Genomic DNA, 20,757 nt, shown 5'->3' on the forward strand with positions numbered 1-20,757 from the left:
AAGGGATTAAGGAACAGTGAGAAGGAATCAGTGTGGAACTCTGCGTCTGCAGAGATTTTAGCTCAAAAAACCTTGTTCCCTAAAGCTTTATTATCTACTTCTTACTTAAAAGGAAAACAAAAAACTCCCTTCTACTCCACAGTTACCGACCACGTTGCTCTGCTAAAAAAGAACGCTATAGCGAGGGCTCCATAGGTGATGGCTAGTCCCATTATCAACAGGGCAGGTGAGGATTAAATGAAATAATGTGCGTCAGGCTCAGTTCTTAGACATCCCCAAACTGCATCTGTATCCTAGAGGGAGAAGTGAGCCCAGAAACCACATGCAGCCCCTCGGAATCTTGAGAACAGACAAGCCATCCAGCTCTGTCTCTACGTCTAGCCATCCCCGGCAATTGATCAATTTCAGACTCTGCTGTGTCCCCTCCTCCCAGGTGTGCGTTTCACTGTTAGCCCCCTCCCTCGTAAGTCCCCTTGGGAATCTTGGCTCCAGTGTAAATAAATGCCTCTACAACTTCATCCTCGTTCACGCCCTTTTTTCCTCTGCTGTCTTTACATAAATTTGACTCTTTGGCTTTCAAGGGCACTACTTTCTCTAGATTTCCTGATTTGTTCATGTTTTCACTAAAAAGTTATTAAGTAACCTTTACACTCCATGAGTACATTAAAAAAGAGAAAAAAAGAAAACGGAGCAAAAGAGAAAAATTCTCCTCCCCCAAATTACGATAACTGAAGGCAATGAAAGAGAATGGTGGTTAAAAATCCAGGGTGTGGAATCAGACAGCCTCGGTCCCAATCTTGACTCCAGTGCCTGCTAGCTTTGTGACCTTGAATAGCAATAGCACTCTTCCGTAAGGTGTGAGGTTTGAATGAGATAATCTACATATGACCGTTACCATGGTTCCCAGTAGATAGCTAACATTTACTGAGATACCGAGTTGTAGGAGTGTTTTTACTGCTACTTCTATTATTACTACCGCTACATTTTCTTCCAGCTACTATTACTGTTCTGTTACTACAATTATGGTCAGTATCCCTTTCATAAGGACCTCCAATTTTTTTTATCAGGATAAATAAACACCTACAGTATATGAATATAACCGCTTTAATGGAGACATGTGCAAAGATATTGCAAGTTTAGACAAGGAAACATCTAAACCTGACAGGGTGAGTTAGACAGGCACCTGTGCCAGTCTTTCTTTCTGCCTCAACTTCTGCTACCCTGACTGGTGACAATCTGTATAATAGCTAAAAGGAGCATGAGCTTTGGAATTGAATATACAGGTTTGAATTCCAGCTCTGCTACTTTGTTATGAAATCTCGGGCAAATCCCTCAACCTCTCTGAGCCTGTTTCTTCATTTGCAAAATGGGGGTGGTACCTATCTCGAGGGATTCTTTAAAGATTAAACGAGAACACTGCCTGTCTTTCAGTAAAGCTCAATAAATGTTGGGTTCTCCAGTTGAAACTCTCATACTTTGAATCCCTTTCACCAGGAAGAGTTCAGTCCCTTCAAAGAATCACCTGCTTAGCTTAAGCCCACCGAGAATAATCTCCCCTTCTTAAAGCCAGTTGTGCCATAAAACACAACCTAATTGTAGGGGTGACTATCCCATCATATTCACAGGTCGTTCCTACATTCAAAGAGAGCATGTTGTACAAGGGTGTGGATCACTGGGGGTCCTCTTAGAATTCTGCCTACCATCCTGCTCCGTAAGCTCCTAACCGTGGATCAATCTGTCCAACTACCCACATCCACTGCTCCTCTGCTGAGCACTGCTGAATAAGATCATACAGAGTGAAGTAAGTCAGAAAGAGAAAAACAAATACCGTATGCTAACACATATATATGGAATATAAAAAAAAAAAAAAAGGTCATGAAGAACCTAGGGGCAGGACAGGAATAAAGATGTAGACGTAGAGAATGGGCTTGAGGACACAGGGAAGGGGAAGGGGAAGCTGGGACGAAGTGAGACAGTGGCACTGACATATCTCCACTACCAAATGTAAAATAGATAGCTAGTGGGAAGCAGCTGCATAGCACAGGGAGATCAACTCTGTGCTTTGTGACCACCTACAGGGGGTGGGATAGGGAAGGTGCAAAAGAGACACAAGAGGGAAGGGATATGGGGATATAAGTATATGTATAGCTGATTCACTTTGTTATACAGCAGAAACTAACACAACATTGTAAAGCTATCATACTCCAATAAAGATGTTAAAAAAAAATTAAAAATAAAATTTAAAAAAAGATTATATGATTTGTTGCTACACAGATATATAATCTTGAACTTCAGTAGATCTTTCAGCAATGTTTTAGCATGACCTTCCATAACATTTTCTGTGTCCCCCAAAGCTATTCTATGTCTTGTCACCAAGCCCCTGTTATAAGCTGCCCACCTCCCCACTACCCCCAAGAATTTGACCTTTTCTTCAACTTTCCAAAGTTAAGGCTGTTAGTCACAAATTTGGATGAACTTATCCAAATATACCTTCTTTCACTTTCCTTTGTCTTAGTATTAGAGGAAAAGATTTTTCTTCTGTCCAAGGCTGATTCCAGCACCTGTGTCTTTGATTGGAAGGAACATTTTTTTTTTCTTCCAAAAACTTCTTTCATTATATGCTACATTTTTAAACCCCTTTTTTCCATTTTTTTCTGCTCTGTCTCTCTCCCTCTCATACTTTGAAAACCTAACTTGTAGAAAGAGTGGATTATACTATGCCCACTTTACTTCCTCACATCCCACTTCTTCTGTACCCACCTATGACACTATAATCCACATTCTTCCCACACCACTTCCTGGACACTTCTCTGGAAAAGGTCACCAGTACCTAGAAATAGTAACAAAGGAAGAAAAACAAATTAACTGTCAACTATAGGAGAAACAAAAAGAAAAATTCAGCAGCACAAAGTATTCATGTAGTCATAATATCTGTATTCACAACTGATTAACTAAAAATGGTGCTACAACTGGAAATAGGGGTTTGGGAGTTATAAAAGCTAAATTTACAATAATAGGAAGTCAATTATTAATGTCTAAAATCAATCACAAAATATCAGTATAACCATATTCTGTAGAAATACATCATTAAATACCAAAAGAAAGGGCAGAAAGAGTTGACAGTGGTTTCTCTGAACAGAGCTTAGGGGTCAGGGTAGATGAAACAAACACTTTTTGTTTATTTGTTTTGTTTTAACTGTGTGTATGCATTTGATTTTCTAAAAAATATTTTTCTTTAAAGAAAAATGGTACAATCCATAGCAGAGGGGAAATTTATCAGTCAAGTTGTCAGGGAACTGCAGTAAATAGTTAGTTGCTAGTTGGTGATTAATCCACACGTCATTTACAAATAGCAGTAAGTGTCCATTCCCACAGCAAAAATGGAATCTGACCTGCCAAAGAGTATCGCTGTCTATGAGCTTGAGAAATGTTCCAGTAAGAGTATAGACAAAATAAGAACATATTAATACAGAGGCTGTTTATTCCCAGGTTTTAGTACCGCAGAGGAGAATGCATAGAAGTGTTGGAGGGAACCAGGAAATGTGCCCTTTCCACGTGAGCCCTTTGTCCTTTGCGGTTATGGTATGCTGAGCACCTTGGGCAAATAACCTAGCATCTGAGCCTCAATCATTCCTGCAGCTGGAACATGAGAATAACCTTGTCAGGTTTTTGTGAGGATGGGAAATAATACATACATATCATGTGTCTAAAGAGTGCTTGGCACACATCCGTACTCAATATGACGATTCATGAAAAAATAGATAGCATTAGTAATAATATTAGTATCATTCCCTATGATTGTGGGCTTTTACTGGCTAATTTCCCACAACGTCTCTCTCGATTTCCTCAATGTTTACAGTTAGTTTTTAAGCAGAATACTGGCCAGATGACTGGGCACACAGCTAATGATAACTCCTGTTGAAAAGGTATCACCAGATAGACTATTAAAAGTCCAAGTTGCAGCTGGAACAGTATGGGTGGGCCAGGCAGGGTGAGGCACAGTGCAAGAACGGAACGCTTCAACTGTGCCATGACTTATATATCTCCAGTGTTGTTGTTGAATTTGTTCTCAGCCAGGATCCAGAGTCCCATGGAAGGAATGGGGTCAAGGTACCTTCAGCTGATGCTTTAGAATTCACATCAAGGGCTTTGTGTGATTGTTGCTCGGGGCAAAGCCAGAGGATATAATATTCTTGTATTTTTAATGTTTTTTAAAACTCCAACAATCAAAAGGTCATCATTTGTTGTAATGATGCTGTAATTAAGTTGTGGTAAATGATAGCATTTGTAGAGTTTATAACCAGAATTGATTCATAAAATGAATACAGTCCCAGCAGTTTATGTTAACATAATTAAATGGAAATGTAATTCTAACTGAGTTTGCTTATTAAACTGAAAATTACTGGGTTACGAGCACTCTTACATTTCTGTCAAAATTGGTGTAGGTCTAGAATTACATGAAATATCCAGTAAAATACAGCATATTTTAAGGCTCTGTTGCTGGTGGCGGATACATTTCTTACAGCACGTGCAGACTGATCACGTGAGAGCGTGTGCTTTTAGTGAGTTTCCTGCTAACTCCTTTTCTCTTTCCTCTGCAGCCATTGGTTTAGCCCTGGGGCTAGGACAGAGCATGGCCAGGTAAGGAACATTCTAATCCAAAAGGAAGTTACTCAGTCTTTCAAATATTTAACTATCTCCCTTCAAGGTAGTAGATCAGTTTTATGAGAAAGGATAAAATCCCAGGTTATTTAAAAAGGAGTTCATTGTGCTGGTGCTGATACACTGACCACGTGATCCTCAATAAGCATCAGAGTTCTCCCTTACTGCCCCCTTCCTCAGTCACATGTGTCACCTCCATGGAAAGGCTCTAGAATTCACTAGTTTGTAGGACTTCACCATTTACATATGTTTTTCACAAAGTTAAGGTCCCAAAATAGTACATACGCTTGAAAAAATTGCTTTGTATTAAACAAGATCAGCCAGCAAGAGAATATTTTTATTTTTGAAGTTTAGAAGGTGATAATGGTTTCTTACAAGTTTATGTTATATTTCTAAGTGAGTTTTTTTTTTTAATTTTTTATTAGTTTCATGGCAGCACAATGATTAGTTGACTTAGCAAGAACTTGATATTCATTTTGGTTAACTTTACATATAAAATAAGCAGTCTATCTTCTTTGTCTGTTGAATGTGTTAGTTCTGTCTCTGCAGTGTGATAAGGTAACTTAGGGCTTAAAATTTTGATAAGTTTTAAAGCATGTATGTTTTAGGCTTTGCATCCTTGTTAAGCCTTTTTTTTTTTTTTTCATTGTGGATTATAAGAGTTATTTTTTAAGTGGGTCAATAGTATGATACGTAAGAAATACCTTTAAATATATGCGAATGAAAAGCCTCAAATCCCCAGGGATCATTTCTTCTGAGGGGTAGGTAGGTAGGTAGGTAGGTCGGTAAAGAGGAGATTGTGCTTAGTAATGGTAATTGGTAACATTATTTTATGTATTGGTGATGTCTTATTTCTTATGCTGGGCAGCAGGTCCAGAGTTGGTTGCACATACCATAGTTCCCTTTTCTTATAAAAGGAAAGTGCCAAATACTTCATTATAAGCTATACTATATTTCTTAACACACGTGAATCTAATTAAAGAAAAATATGTGAATTCAGTTTAATGATTTTTTGTAAACTTGGCCTTTTTTTTTTTTTTTTTAACTTGGCCTTTTTCCATGAGAGCCATTTGCACTTTAAATATATTTCTCACATTAATAATAGAATATATACCATTATTTCTAAAGTTTTGGAAATTAACTAGGCTACGTTGCACCTACAGTGTCTTTGTTCAGAATGTAAAACTTAGACTTTCTGCTTTCCCAAATGGTTCATACCCTCTATGTAAAATGATTACAGTAAGATTCTGCTTCTAGTAGTAAGTCGCATCAGGATATAGTTTATCCCCAAATACGATTTTGTAAAGATCATTTTCCACCTTCTAGAATTTGAGAAATACTAAAGTAATGTTATAAATCTGTGCTTTAGATTATAGTGTAACTGGTTGCTTCCAGCCAGACTTTTATTCTGTAATTAAAAATTAGCGAATAGCTAAGAACATATAGAGAAGAAAGTTGACCAATCTTTTTTTTTTTTTTTTTAATTTTTAAATATTTTAGACAAATTTTTGAATCACCCTTTGGCTTAAACTTTGATATACCATTTCAGATTTTTATCTTGACTAGATAGGTTATTAGTTAATGAACACAGTTGATTCTTGTCATTTGTAATAGCTATGTTCTATGAGGTTGATAAGAATACTAACGTAGCAAATACTGAAAAATGGCTCCCAGGAAAAATACAAGGTTAGGTTCCTGAGAATCTCTGGTCACAACATTTTCATTAACTAATCAATACATATCCTTATTTGATGTGTGTTTCTGTTTAAAGACACCTTATTTAATATATATTATTGATTCATTAACACTGAACTCATGGCCAGCAGCACTATAACTTATTCCTGAAGGGAGCTTGTCTAATGCACATATTTTCTCTATACAGCCCATCACAACCTTCGTGCACTGGGGAACACTAGACAGCAGTTCAGCACGATACTAGGAGGCTATTTTAAACAATGAAGATAAAAACAAGAAAAAAAATGCAAAAAAACATAGCACTGAATGGACCTCGAAAAAGACACTTGTTTACAGTATGAAAGCTGAAACAAGAAGACAGACATCACCTTGTCAGACCTCAGCTGAGAACATGCGCTACAGGGGACTCAAATTTCTGTCACTCTGTGCATGTCTGCCAATGACTGCTAAAGCACCAGAAGTATTGATTTTGGTGTTACAAATAAATTTTAGCAAATAGGTGAATTTGCAAGTACAGAATCCATGAATAACGAGTAACAGTTGCATGTTATGTGTGTATACAAATACACATACAAACTACTCATGTTTTGAGGGATAAAAATTTCTTATTCAACTTAGACCTAACTTTAGCACAGTAAACTATTGGCTAAACCTAGGTCCAAGTGATAAAATGCAAGACCATGAAAAAGTATAAAATCCTTCAATATATTGTTGAATGAATGACTATTAGCATGCATGAACACCTTTTATTTTTCCCATACCAACTTACCAACATAAAGAAATGATAATATTAACCCCACTTTTGAAATCCCACCCCTCACTGCTTTCCCCACCTTATGATTCCCCTTTCTGTTCTTTAGTGCAAAGTCCCATTTCCATTTACATCATGCATACTCAGCGTTTCTCTATCACACATTTAGTAAATCACTGTTGTCCATCAGCCGTTATCTCTCAGGTACTCTTTCTTTTTACAAAAAGAGGTATTTATATAGACAACATAGCTTTTCCTCTGAGGTGGGTAACATCTGGGGCAGGAAAGCAGTAACTACAGGATGTTGGTAAATGTTTGAGAAAACCACAGACAGGGCACCACGGAGGCCACAAAAGAGAAAAGTGAAAGGTAGCTCAGTAGTAGAAGCAAGGAGACAGAAGCAGCTGCAGGAAGCCTCATTTTGTGTGCATGTCTTTTTTAATTCTGAGGATTTTCCTCCTTGCATATCTAATGGTGTGATATTTTTGACTGAGTTTACTAGTATCTTAAGGAGCCATAGGTCATTGTTTAGAGAGTACTTAGTTCTCCTTTTAAGGTGAGGACCCTGTGAAAGGCCAAGTGTGGAGAGACTTGAAATTCTTTTGTAGACACTTGAGGAGTCACCTGAAAAGGGGCTGCCAATCGGAAACAGTCTTGAGCTTGAACGCCTTCTGAACATCAGGAGGTAAAGAAAGGATTGCCGTGAAATAAGAATTCCGCTCTTTGCTTTTTCCTCTTGTGCTAGGAACATGACACGTTTAACAATCTTTTTAAAATATCATCAATAGCCACAGAAATTCTCAGCTCCCTTTCTGTCACAGGAGCGACCATGATGCACTTGGAACATTTCTCTTCCTGGTTTCATTCATTCAGCAGATTTTAAAACTGCGTACCTTTTGTAAACCTCACGTTGTACTAGGGTTTGTGTTTATGAATGTTCATGTCATTCTTATGTGAGTCATTTTTTAATATACATCTGCAGGTCACTCACTAATAAGGGAATTGTCTCTCCGTTTGGCCTAAGTCCAGCAATCTGAGAGTCAGAAGGTAAGAAGCACTTCGCACCATATTCAGAAGTTCTGTTATTAATCGGAGTTGATGGTGTTGAGTCGGAGCCCTGAAAACTGACCTCACTTGTGACACTGATAGGAGTCCAAGGAAACAGGAGAAGTTAGCAGTAAGAGGAGTGAAGAATCTTTCAAAACCTGAGGAGCGCCTCTTGCTTATCAGAGCAGAGCTCCAGGACTCTTGTGTCTTTTATCATGAATTCCTGATCTGATGCCCCTCCTACCCCCTGCCACCTTTTTTTTTTGTTCTTTGGGGCAGAGCAGACACGTGTTGGGAATCTTTCAAATACAAATGTATGTTTTCCATTAAAATAACACTCTGGATTAATTTTTTCATCTTTGCCCCTTAAAAGATCTAGGTTCCCATATTAACCTGTTAAATTCATGACCCAGAGATCTGAGTCTGTATTTTTCTCTCTGAGCTTGATTTTAAATTTGCAAAGATACACCCAGACTTATAATTTTATTGATAAAATGAGATAATTATGCATTATATTAAATAATTCCAATATTTGTCTCTTTTTATATACAAAGCCCATCAAAACTATAAATTTGAGGAAGAAAAGAAATTCTCACGTGAATCTAATAGAAGGAGCTCTAACCCCAGAGTTCAGCGAAGTTGCTATCTCATTTTAGTTCATCCAGGTGGTGGCCTCTCTGAGAACTATCCAGACCTAGTAGGTATAGCCTAGTATTTATTTTGGTCATTATAGTTGCATTTTTTAAAAACTAAACTGTAGAATTCTTTTCTTATTTCAGAACATATGTTTGGGATTTTTTGAGCTCTTTGTTTAAACTGTTTTAACACAAATATCAGGAATAGTGTTCACATATCCGTCTTATCTAACAATTAGAAAATTTAGTTAACCAGTACTATTAATTGAAGGTGGAGGTAGAGATTTTATCATGTCACCTCTAGCTATCTGTGTCACAAATGTTGGTTTGTATATGTTTTTTCACAAAGGCACTAGAATTAGAAATGCCAAAGTAATTAATTTTTTTTTCCAGAAGCAATTTAACTTTCATGGTACGAAGTGTTTCTACATTGAAACACTTTCAGATTAATGGACTTAAAGATAAATTGTTGCTATTTTCTATAAGTAGTAATAATTAGGTATGGCTTCAGCTACATATCAGATACTAGATCTCATTCCCTATTTCTTTATCTCATTCATTCATTCATTCAACAAATATTTATTGAACACTAAAAATGTTCCAGACACTGTGCTGGACCTTGGAGATGCAGGCAGATGGAATAACTAAAACAAAGGGCCAAAGGTGAGCAAGAATATGGTACATGCTCCAAACTGAAAAGTTCAGAATGGCTGGGATATATCATTTAGAAATAAGGAGCTTAGGTTGGGGGGTAGGAGGAAGCATAATAAATTATGAGTTTAGAAATATAATCAAATTATGAAGGGCCATGAGAGCCTTGTACAAGATTTGGGGGCTTATCTGAAGAGAATAATGTAATCAGATCTAGCTTTAGAATTATTGGCTGCAGTGTGGAGAATGGATTAAATGGGAGTGAGGCTGGAGGCAGGGAGGCCTTTGGAGAGGCTGTTGTAGGTGAGGGAAAGTGACGACCTGGACTGGGATGTTGGTAGTGGGGATGGAAAGAAGCAGATATTTAAGAGAAATATAAAGTAGTCCTATTTAGTTAAGACATTCCTGAAATAATGATCTAACAATGTTCTTTGTGATCTAATTAAGTTATTTTCCTTCTCAAGGATGGCCAAATGTGGCTAGTAATTGACTCTAAATGATGTCATTAAATAGTTCAAAGCAGTTATTTCATTAGAAGTTGCTGATACTGGTCAGACGATAACCACTGACAACCAGGCTCATTAATTATAATTGTAGCATTTGAACCATTTACTCGGCACTTTTTATATTCTGGTCATAGTGCTAAGTGTTTGACATGATTTATCTTATTTAACACTCACAGCACCCTTACAGGTAGATATTATTGTTATCTCAATTTTCCAGGTGGAAACTGGGACTTAGAGACGTTACACAGCTTATGAATGGTAGACCTGTTTTTAAAACCTAGTGACTTGTTAGTTACTGGTATAGCTGGGATTCGAACCCAGATCTTTACTGCACTATTACTTCTAAGATTTCTGTTTTTATTAAGGTTAATTTCTAATATGCTGTACAACTTCTTATTAGCCCAGTCTTGCATATAATCACATTTCTGCATAAATAAGATAAGCTACAGTTTGATTGTACACACAGCAAAAAGTATTGACTACTTGGGTTTTTTTCTTTCCAATTAGTTAGGGTAAAGCAAGTGTGAAGGGAAGTGTATGGTGAGGCATTTTGAGGAGGCAGTCAAATCTATATTTTTTTCTAATTGTATACTTCCAAGCCAATAATTTCTTTGAAAAAGTATGTTTCAAATGTTCTTTACCATGTTAGGCCAGTAAATACAGAGAAAGTAAGATTAGATCTTTTATGTCGTCATAGGTGACAAAGCCTCGAAAAATTCGTAGCTGAATGCACTGGTAGAAGCATTGGTAAGAGAGGTTGCATTACTTTAACCAGGACCACTCCGGAGAACCAGAATTAGAACTGAGTCCTAGACCTCCAGCTCTAGGCTGTATATTAAGTGACTATAAGAGCAGTGTAAGCTGTCAGGCAAGCACTGGCAACTCTTAGCAACATTTTTACAAGTGTGTCAGTGGCATCTCTAGCAAAAGTAGTTGTCTTCGTTTTAAGAAAAACCAGTAAAAAAACAAAAAGAAAAAAATGTAATGCAAGTGAACAAATAGTGTCCCTCTGAATGAGAAGAATACTTTTCTACTTACAAAATAATATAATGGAAATATTTTTGTTTCTACAACTTTGTTTTAACACTTTGGACAGCATCAGCTTCTGAGAGATAACCGAGCTGAAAGAGGACACAAGAAAAACTGTTCCGTGAAAACAGCCAGCAGGTAAGCAATTTAAAATCACTTTTTATTCTGATCATTAAATCATGTGATTTTTTTTTTTCCATACCAATATGAATATGGTGAGTTATAGTTGGGATGCCTTTGGCTCTAAAGTGCCAGCTGAAAATATTTTACATATTGTTTATTAGAATCTATTTCAGGATTACTAGTAATGAATAGAAAGATACCGTTCTATTTGTATTTTTTAAAGCTGATGAAAAATAAAGAGTGCATTTTTTTTAACATCTTTATTGGAGTATAATTGCTTTACAATGGTGTGTTAGTTTCTGCTGTATAACAAAATGAATCAGCTATACATATACATACATCCCCATATCCCCTCCCTCTTGTGTCTCCCTCCCACCCTCCCTATCCCACCCCTCTAGGTGGTCACAAAGCACCGAGCTGATCTCCCTGTGCTATGCGGCTGCTTCCCACTAGCTATCTATTTTACATCTGGTAGTGTATATATGTCCATGCCACTCTCTCACTTCATCCCAGCTTACCCTTCCCCCTCCCTGTGTCCTCAAGTCCATTCTCTATGTAAGAGTGCATTTTTAGAAGAAAAGAAACTCTCTGCCACCCATAACTAATGAATTTTAGATCAAGATTTAGAATAATTATTTTATTTTTTAATTACAAAAAAATAGAATTAATCTTTTCCCCAAAACTTAAATGGTACTTAGGCTTTATGAGAGAGCAACATGTATATTTATCTCTAATAATATATAAATAAGTATATAGAAAATGCACTCTTTTTTAAAAGTGCTTCTATGTTCTTACTCATTTTATATTGCTGAATCGATGTTATACTTTTTTCTTTAATAAAAAAAATTTGCCCCAGTTTATTGTTTTAGACAGCATATTTCCAAATTTTGCATGTGGTGTTTCTGAAGACTTCATTTTCACTTAGGTGAAAATGGCTATCGGAATATTGATCAGAACTACTGCCCTGTGATTTACACTTGCTCAATTTTTAACAAGATAACCAACCTCAGCAGCTACCTCTGTATCTCCTGGCCTCCCGTAGTTAGTGTGCTAGCCACTGTGTTTAACACTCCCAAGCAAGCAATGTAGCTTCCAAGTGCCATGTTATACAGACTAACCCCAACTGAGAACCCACTAGGTATCTGCAGAAGCTAACATAAATCCTATCTAGCATGTCTAATTTAGACAATCAAAAATTGTCAAACATAATAAGTTGACCGTCAGTGATAGTCAACGTAAAACTAATATAGTTACCCCTAAGGATGTCAGATCCTGAAATTATAAAGTATGGATTATGTAAATTTTATACAGGTTATAAATAATTACAAATGACATGTTTATAGAAATAAAATAAGAAGGCAACAGATCGCTATTAGAATTGTTCAAGCAGAATTAAATCAAAAGCATATAATTGTTAAAAATGAGAAGTGTGATTGTGAAATGGAGGTACAGCTGAAGAAGTAGGCCAGAATACAGCATAAAAATACAAGGAGCTGGAAAAATGAAAGAGTGGTTAAGAGACACAGGAAAGATCTAAGATATGTTTAAGCTTAGAGGCTTTGATGGAGGGTATAGAAAGGCTGAAAAAAAACATGATGCTGAAGAGATGTTGGCTAAGAATTCCCTAAATGGGTGAAAGTTATAAGTCTATAAATACAGGTACAGAAAGCACAGTGAATACCAACTAGAATAAATAGAAAGAAATCCATACCTAGTAGTACACTGTAGTACACCAAAAACAAAGAGAAGATCTTAAAAGAATCCAGAGATAAAGGATGAATTACTACAAAGGAATGACAGCTGTACATCATCAGATTTCTGAGTACTGACAGTGAAACCAGAAAACAGTGGACAAGTCTTCAGAGTACTGGGTGAAAATACATTGTCGGCATAGAACTATGTGCCTAGAAAAGCATCTTTCATATATTCAGATGAAGTAAAAACAGTTTAAGATTTTCAAAAACTCAGAAAGTTTACTACCAACAGACCTTTGCTAGAAGGCTTTTTAAAGGATGTATATCAAGAAAAGGATCTCCCCAGGAAAGTGTAAGATGAAAAAATGAATACTGAGCCAGTAAACTGTTAAAGATTTCAGTAAGTTTAAACAACCATTGTTTATATAAGTTGATAGTTACAATATGTAATTCATAGGACTTTTCAAAAGACAATCCAAGATAGTGGAAAATAACAGCATGTTAAATTGGCAGTGTTGATGATTACAGTTCAAGTCCAATCTAAGGTCCTTAAATTGTTTGGGGTGTTTACTTCATTGGTCAGTGAAGAGATTGATACTTGATAAGACTGTATTAAGTGTTCATGGTAAAATATCAAAAATAACTACTAAGTCAAAAGAAATAGAGTATGTAAATTCCAAGCCAGTTGGCGGGCGTGGGGTTGAATGGAATAAAATATTACCTCAAAATATCCATTTAAAAAGTCAATAAAGGGGGAAAAAAAGCATAGTCAAAATGGGACACAGAGAAAAAAAAGTTAGATAATTGAATCAAATCCATGTATCAGTAATTACAATAAATATTTATGGATTAAATTTGTCAGCTCAAAGCAAAACTAAGCAGATTTAGTTTTTATTTTAAAATCCAACTGTATATTCTTTATAAGAGACATACCTGAAATAATGACAAAGAAAGGTGTAAAACTAAAGGATGGAACAGCATGTATCAGATATACTATAAAAGAGAGCTCTCATACCAGACAAACTGACTTAAGAACAAAAAAAGCCTTAACAAGCTTAAGAAACTCATAATTTAATGACAAAAGATTCAACTTACCAAAAAGTTAATAATTTTATTATTGTGTACATTCATTAAAATAGCCTCAGAAAAATATATAAAGCAAACTTTAATAGCAGTGAATGGAGAAACTCACCAATCCACTATCATGGTGCTCCCACTTCAACACAGCATTCATATTATTGATAGTTTAAGCCATCAGAAAATTTGCATAACAGAAAATTAACAAACTTAATATTATATAAACCTTTTCACCCAAACTATTAACAAAAACACATTCTTCTCAAAGACACATGTAATATTTACAAAAATTGACCACTTACCAGGCCAAAGCTACTATCAACAAATTTTAATGAATATGTATCATAAAGATCATATCCTTTAACTTGAATGTGATTAAGAGAAATCATTGACAAAAATAATTTTTTTAAAGTTTGGAGTTAAAAATAATACATTTTAAAATAACTCGTGTCCAAAAAATCATAGTGATAATATCTAAACTTGTGGGTTGCAGTTAGATGGTAATTAAGAAAACTTTGCTACTTCAAAGTTGTATATTAGAAATTTGGTCCCAGTTACTGTTGCAGTCAAGATTCTGAACTATAAGATTACTGATTCTAAACTATAAGATGACGGCTTCTCTCCTACAGGATCAACCCAGGAGGAATTTAGAAAGAGAAAATAAGCAGAAAACTACAAGAAGTCCCCAATATTAAGGGAAGGGGTGTGCTATTTTGAACTTGTGCTTGTGAGATGGGGGCACACAGGTGTGCTTGTGTGCTTTGACCTGAAGCAAGAGGCAATTCAGCCTGGGTAAGGGAGAATGAGATGTGAGGAGAAACTTTGGACTTCTTTTCTATACTAGCTTGTCATTGGCCATGGCCTTGGGACAAATGACATCTGCCCCTTACAGAAAGACTCAGATCTCTGGTCCAAGTGTTTTTAAGGATAAAGTCAGGGCAGCTCACAGTGCTGTATTTGTGAGGAGCTGGGAAAGCTTGATGGGACTAGATGACAAATTATCTGGTCTTCACTCTGCCCCCTACAAACCACAGAGCTGGAGGATTACAGTTCTCATTTTCCTGAGAGTGAGGAAAGGGAGCGTTTTTCTGACAGAGGAGTTATTTTATAGAGAGAGGTGTGATGATTGTGGTTTTCTGGTGCCGAGGCCTCTGTACTCTTAAGTCAGGTTCATTCACCTCCAATTGCTGAACTGCTTTGGGCGGACAGAGAAGACTGGCCTTTCCCCATAGCATTGCCTGGTAGAATCAGATAATAAGACATTTGAGGAGAACAGCATTTTCAAAAAAATATATATATATCTATATATATAGGACTTCCCTGGTGGCGTAGTGGTTAAGAATCCACCTGCCAATGCAGGGGACACGGGTTCAATCCCTGGTCCAGGAAGATCTCACATACTGTGGAGCAACTACCCACGTGCCAGGACTCCTGAGCCCGTGTGCCACAACTACTGAAGCCCGCACGCCTAGAGCCCGTGCTCAACAACAAGAGAAGCCACCACAGTGAGAAGCCCGCGCACCACAACGAAGAGTAACCCCCGCTTGCTACAACTAGAGAAAGCACGCACGCAGCAGCGAAGACCCAACACAGCCATAAGTAAATAAATAAATAATTTACTTTAAAAAATACATATATATTGGATTACAGACTCCAACAGAAGCAGAAATGTTAGAACAAACAAGCCAAAAGAATTTGATTAGCATAATAAGTATTAACTAAAAGAAGTACAGGAAGATAATAACAATATAAAGCAAGAAACACAATACAACACATAATTAAGAACCAAATATTTAAGTCTTTTTCAGTTTTTCTCAGTGGTGTTTTTTTCATTGTATAGGTCTTACACATATTTTATCAGATTTATCCCTAAGCATTTCACCGTATTTTTTGATGTATGAAAATGTTGCTGGGAGAAATTAAAGAGCTGTGTAACTGGAGAGATATACCTTGTTCATGGATCAGGAGACTCAATATTCTTAAGATGTCAGTTCTCCCAAAATTTAGCTCCAGATTCAGTACAATCCAAACAAAAATCCCATGAGACTATTCTGTAGAAGTTGACAGACAAATGCTAAAATTCGTATGAAAATGCAAAGGACTTAAATAGCCAAACTTTAACACTACCTGATTTCAGGACTTAATTTCAAAGCTGTAGTAATCAAGAAAGTGTGGTATTGGTGCAAAGATAGAAAAATAGATGAAAGAAATATACCCACATATATACAGACAATTGATTCTTGACAAAGTACAAAGGTACCTCAGTGGAAAAAAAATAGTATTTTCAACAAATGGTAGCGGAACAACTGAATAGCCATTTGCAAAAAAAAAAAAAAAATTAACTCATCTATACTTCATACCATACAGCAAAGTAATTTATAGTGACCGGAAGCAGATCAGCTGTTGCATGGGCATAGGATGAGGGCCAGGGAGGTACTGGAGGGAAGGATTACAAAGAGGCATTAAGAAACTGTTGGGGTGATGAGTATCTGCATTATCTTGATTATGGTGATAGTTTCACTTGTGTATACATATGTGAAAACTTATGAAATTATACACTTTAAAAGTGGTGAGGGAATTCCCTGGCCGTCCAGTGGTTAGGACTCCGAGCTTCCACTGCAGGGGGCACGGGTTCAATCCCTGGTCGGGGAACTAAGATCCCACATGCTGCGTGGTGCAACCAAAAAAAAACAAAAAAAAAAAGCAGTGCATTTTGTTTATGCCAACTACACCTCAATAAAGATATATTTATTTTTTCTTTTTTTTTTTTAAGTAAACTCTTAAGTGGCTTTCTACTTCATTCTAAGTAAAAGCCAAAGTCTTTATCTTGCCCAACAAGGCCATATGTGTTCTGACCCTGCCCTTCTTTGTTTCCTCCTTGACCTCATCTTCTCCCACTTGAACTACGTTATTTACCTACTCCAGGTACAGTGGTTTCTTTCCCATTTCTCCAACATACCAACCCCACTCGTGTCTGAAGTCTGTGCTCAATGTAAGGCCCACTCTCCACCAGCTCTGCTTTTTGTGTCTTCCTTCTTGTCTCTACTACCCCTTGTTGTCTCTATTACCTTTAAGCTTCATGAGGGCAAAATCTTTGCTTTACTCACTGGTGTATCCCCAGTACCAAAAACAATGCCTGTTACATAGGAAATATTTGCTGCATAAAATATTTGTCAAATGAGTTTGCCATTGATTCTGTGGCAGTAGAGTGCACTGACTGAGTCCTTATCTTGGCCTCTGTGTACAGCCTCTGCGGTTAGGGTGCCTGACTTCTGATCCCGGTTTCACCACTTACTAGCTGGGTGACCCTGAGCAAAATACGTAACCTCTCTGTCCCTCAGTTTACTTATCCGTGAAATAAAGAAAATAGTTGTACTTATCTAATAACATTGTTATAAGGAATGTATGAGTTCATGCCTATAAAGCACTTAAAAAGTAAGAGTTCTTACGGTAGCTGTTATGAAAAGTCTGGTATTGTTATTTCCGTCTGTGTGCTTCCTAAGCACTTGTCAAATTTTATTTTTTGTCTATTTTTCTTGTACATAATTTAGAATGTCAAATCATTCTATAAGACATAACAAAGTACAGCAGGCCCCAGCTTATTTTTCCTCATTCTCTAATTTCGCACTCCAAAAAAATCCACTTTCAACTCTTAGGTATTTCTTCCAGTATTGACCTAAATTACATGCTTATATTACTATTTCTTGAAGCTTTTAGTTTAGTATTACCTATTGACTTCCTGCTGTGTGCCCTATACACACACACACACACACACACACACACACACACACACTCCACCCATATCTGCTTTTCTTCCTAATGGTTATATCATAATATTCAAACCAAGTAAATATTTATTGTTTGCGTTAGTATGATCATACATGTAGATATTATTTATAGATGTATAACTTTTGTGTGGCTGTAGAGATAATTGTCTTATTTTTCATTTGCTTTGTTTTCTATGTGCCTAGCCCAGTTCATCAACCACCTCTACACAGAAGTGTAACTCCCCTCAATTCTCTGCCTTGGTGGCATCCTTCTTGGAGCGCCCCATTTTTCAGGTCTATTCTGGACTCTTTGCTGTCTGAACCAGCTGCACATCTGCTGTCCTAGGATCTCTCTTCACTTCTCATCCTGGGGGTTTCCTCATCTCTCTCCTATGTGGAATTTCCTTTTCCCTGGATCCCATGCCATTATTTTTCCTGAGCTTTCTGAGAAAGAGAACAGGTGTGGTTACATTTGTGAGACTCTGCATCTCTGAAAATGTCTTTATTCTAGTCTCACATTGATTGATTTAGCTGGGAATTGAATTCTACTTTGGAAACAATTTTGCCTCAGGATTTTGAAGACATTTCTCCAGTAATTTCCAGTGGTTGCCATTTCCTCTGTTGTCCTATTATTTGGATGTTGGAGCACCCTCAAATGATCCTCCAGTTTTTTTTTAACTTTTCTATATTGTTGTCTTCAAAGATTTCTGGGCAGTTTTATTAATGGTTATGTCCCAAATGTTTTGTGGATTTAAAAAATTCTCTAATACATTGCATTTCCAAGAGCTCACTTTGTTTCTTTCAACATTCCTTTTCTACATCCTCTTTGTCCTGTTTGGTGAATGTGGTGTATTTTCTTGTCTCTGTGAGGGTATCAGTTGTGTTAGGCATGAGGCAACCTGTAAAGGTGAAATAAACACAAGGAAAGACTCAAGCTTAAATTTTGTTACAACATTGAGTGCAGCATGAAAATTCTTCATCTTCTTCATTTGTGTGCATTTTTCTGTGTTCCTCCCTTGAAGCCATTTTCTTCCTTAGTATTTTTAATATTGGCTTGACTTTCCTTACCCCTTTTGGGTATGAGTGACTGCACTTCCCTTTTTCAACTTGTAGAAAAATATAAAGGTTAGAGAAGAGAACTGTAATTCATTGAATCAATCAATTTTAGGACCATTTACTCCCAAAATATACCAGGCAGATAAGAAAAGGTAAGTGCACAAGTGGTCTGCTGTTAATGACTCAAAGCTGAGATTTTGAAGTGCATGAGTACAGCACACTCTTAAGGTGGGCGTTCCTCACTGAAGCTCTGAATGAATAAAGGGCACTGCAGTTATGGCTTTAACCTCTGGAAGGTAGTACGTCTTACCCTCAGGCCCCTGGGGGAATTTTCAAGATCTCCATAAAAGGGTTTTAGGGACATATTTACCAATGCCACTGACTGTAGTGCAGTTTGGCAGTTTTCTGGGTGTCCAATTTATGGCATTTCTCCTTTTTTTGCCACATCTACTTTCATGTTCATCTAGGCTCTTTAAATCAATGATGGGTGCAGGAGAATTGTCTCTTTTCCAACTTTTAGACTGATTTATGTCTAACAGTACCAAGGAGGTAACAACCTGAAGTTCTCCTTTAAACACATAACCCGCTTTAATAATTTTCAGTCAATTCCCTCAGGAAGTTCTCATCCATAACGGACTCTGTTTTTCAAGGTTTCCTACACTTCCGCCTCCTGAAAGGGCATCGTTCCTTTGGATTTCCTACCTTGCTCCTCATTCTGCAAACATCTCCTCCCAAGCTTCATTCACCATCAACAGTGCTCGTCATCACATGCCATTCCATCATATGCAGATAGTTATTCCTGAAATATTAATGCATTGTATTTGTTCATATGTTTATTCTAAACATAATTAACATTCTCATACTTTTATGATATGATACTTCGTGGGCCCTATAATCAAACTTTTGACTGATTCAAAAAGGTAAAAAAAGGTAAAAAAGAAAGCCTTAAAAAAAAAAGGTAAAAAAAGATAGGTATAATGTAAACTAATTTAAACAAATACTGATTATTAACAGAGGTATAATTTGATCTAAGTGGTTCTAGTGATACTGGTCTTATACATCTTTCTTTTGGTTTGTTGCTTCATTTTTATTCTCCGTGGGGAGCCCATATCATAGACTAGGTGTGTCAGATATTGAGTGGTGTGAACATTTTTCATCAAGACACTATCCTCACATATTCATTTGATGTGTTCTCCCAAGATTTTACATTGCGGTGGTGCTTGAAGTTACATGTTTCCTGTCTTACATTCCTGTGTTGTTTATATCTTATTGGTTATTCCCATCTGATAATTCTTTTTGATTAGTCTGCGGGGTTTTATTTTCCAATCATTCTTCCATTTCTTCAGTGTTCTCTGTCCATTTTCCTATTATGAAGTTTCTTCTTAGTTTTACTGTGTACTATCTCTCCCCTAATATGAAATGCATGTCTAGAGTTTGTTCATGCTATTCTCTCATTTTTACATACCTTTAAACCTTTGAAAGCATAAATAAACTCAGGAAAACACAAAGGTCTTTCAATGTATAAATGCATGAAAGCATGTACATTTGTTATTTTTAAAAACCACTACGTATTACCTGTCACTGTCAATATTTAATAATTAACAGGCATGGTTTTTGAGTGATCGTTGGCATGCAATAGATTATTAGCCAAAGTGGAACATACACACACACACACACACACACACACACACTCAACTAAACATTGAGACAATGCACCTGAGTGTTTTATAGAAATACTGGTGACATCTAGAGTTATTCTTTAACCTGTATCTTTCTCTTAAATTCCAGACTTGCTATTCAAACCCTTTAATTTTTATTTCAGTATTCAGATTTTATACTTCTCAAAATTAGAAAAATCTTTTTCTCTCCCTTCACCTCATTTAAAATTACAATTAAATAATTTCACATTGTTTCCCATATGATAACCTTTGATTAGTACCAGAAAGTTCAATATAGCCTTCCCAATTGAAAGTCAGTAAAGCATGCATGAAGCAATGCCTGACACTGAGTGATGTACTATTCTTGAAAAGATCTTGCTTTTTTAAACACATTTTTATGTTAAAG

At 36.6% G+C, this 20,757-nt stretch overlaps 1 protein-coding gene across 4 annotated transcripts in view; it reads left to right on the forward strand.

The window, feature by feature from the left end:
* GPATCH2 (G-patch domain containing 2) overlaps positions 1-20,757 on the forward strand; it is a 164,647-nt gene that overhangs the window by 108,367 nt on the left and 35,523 nt on the right. For 3 of the 4 annotated variants that reach the window (XR_011073675.1, XM_068541815.1, XM_068541816.1), the window contains exons 7-8: positions 4,602-4,641; positions 11,044-11,114. Coding sequence is in view for 3 of the 4 variants with exons in the window: in XM_068541815.1 (XP_068397916.1) it covers positions 4,602-4,641; positions 11,044-11,114 (111 nt within the window). In the remaining variant the exon portion in view is untranslated. Of the gene's footprint in view, positions 1-4,601; positions 4,642-6,544; positions 6,994-11,043; positions 11,115-20,757 lie in introns of those variants that run through there. The other variant, XM_068541817.1, reaches the window with a different exon arrangement.

Source organism: Eschrichtius robustus, chromosome 3 (assembly GCF_028021215.1).
Source record: "Eschrichtius robustus isolate mEscRob2 chromosome 3, mEscRob2.pri, whole genome shotgun sequence".
Taxonomy (NCBI): Eukaryota; Metazoa; Chordata; class Mammalia; order Artiodactyla; family Eschrichtiidae; genus Eschrichtius; species Eschrichtius robustus.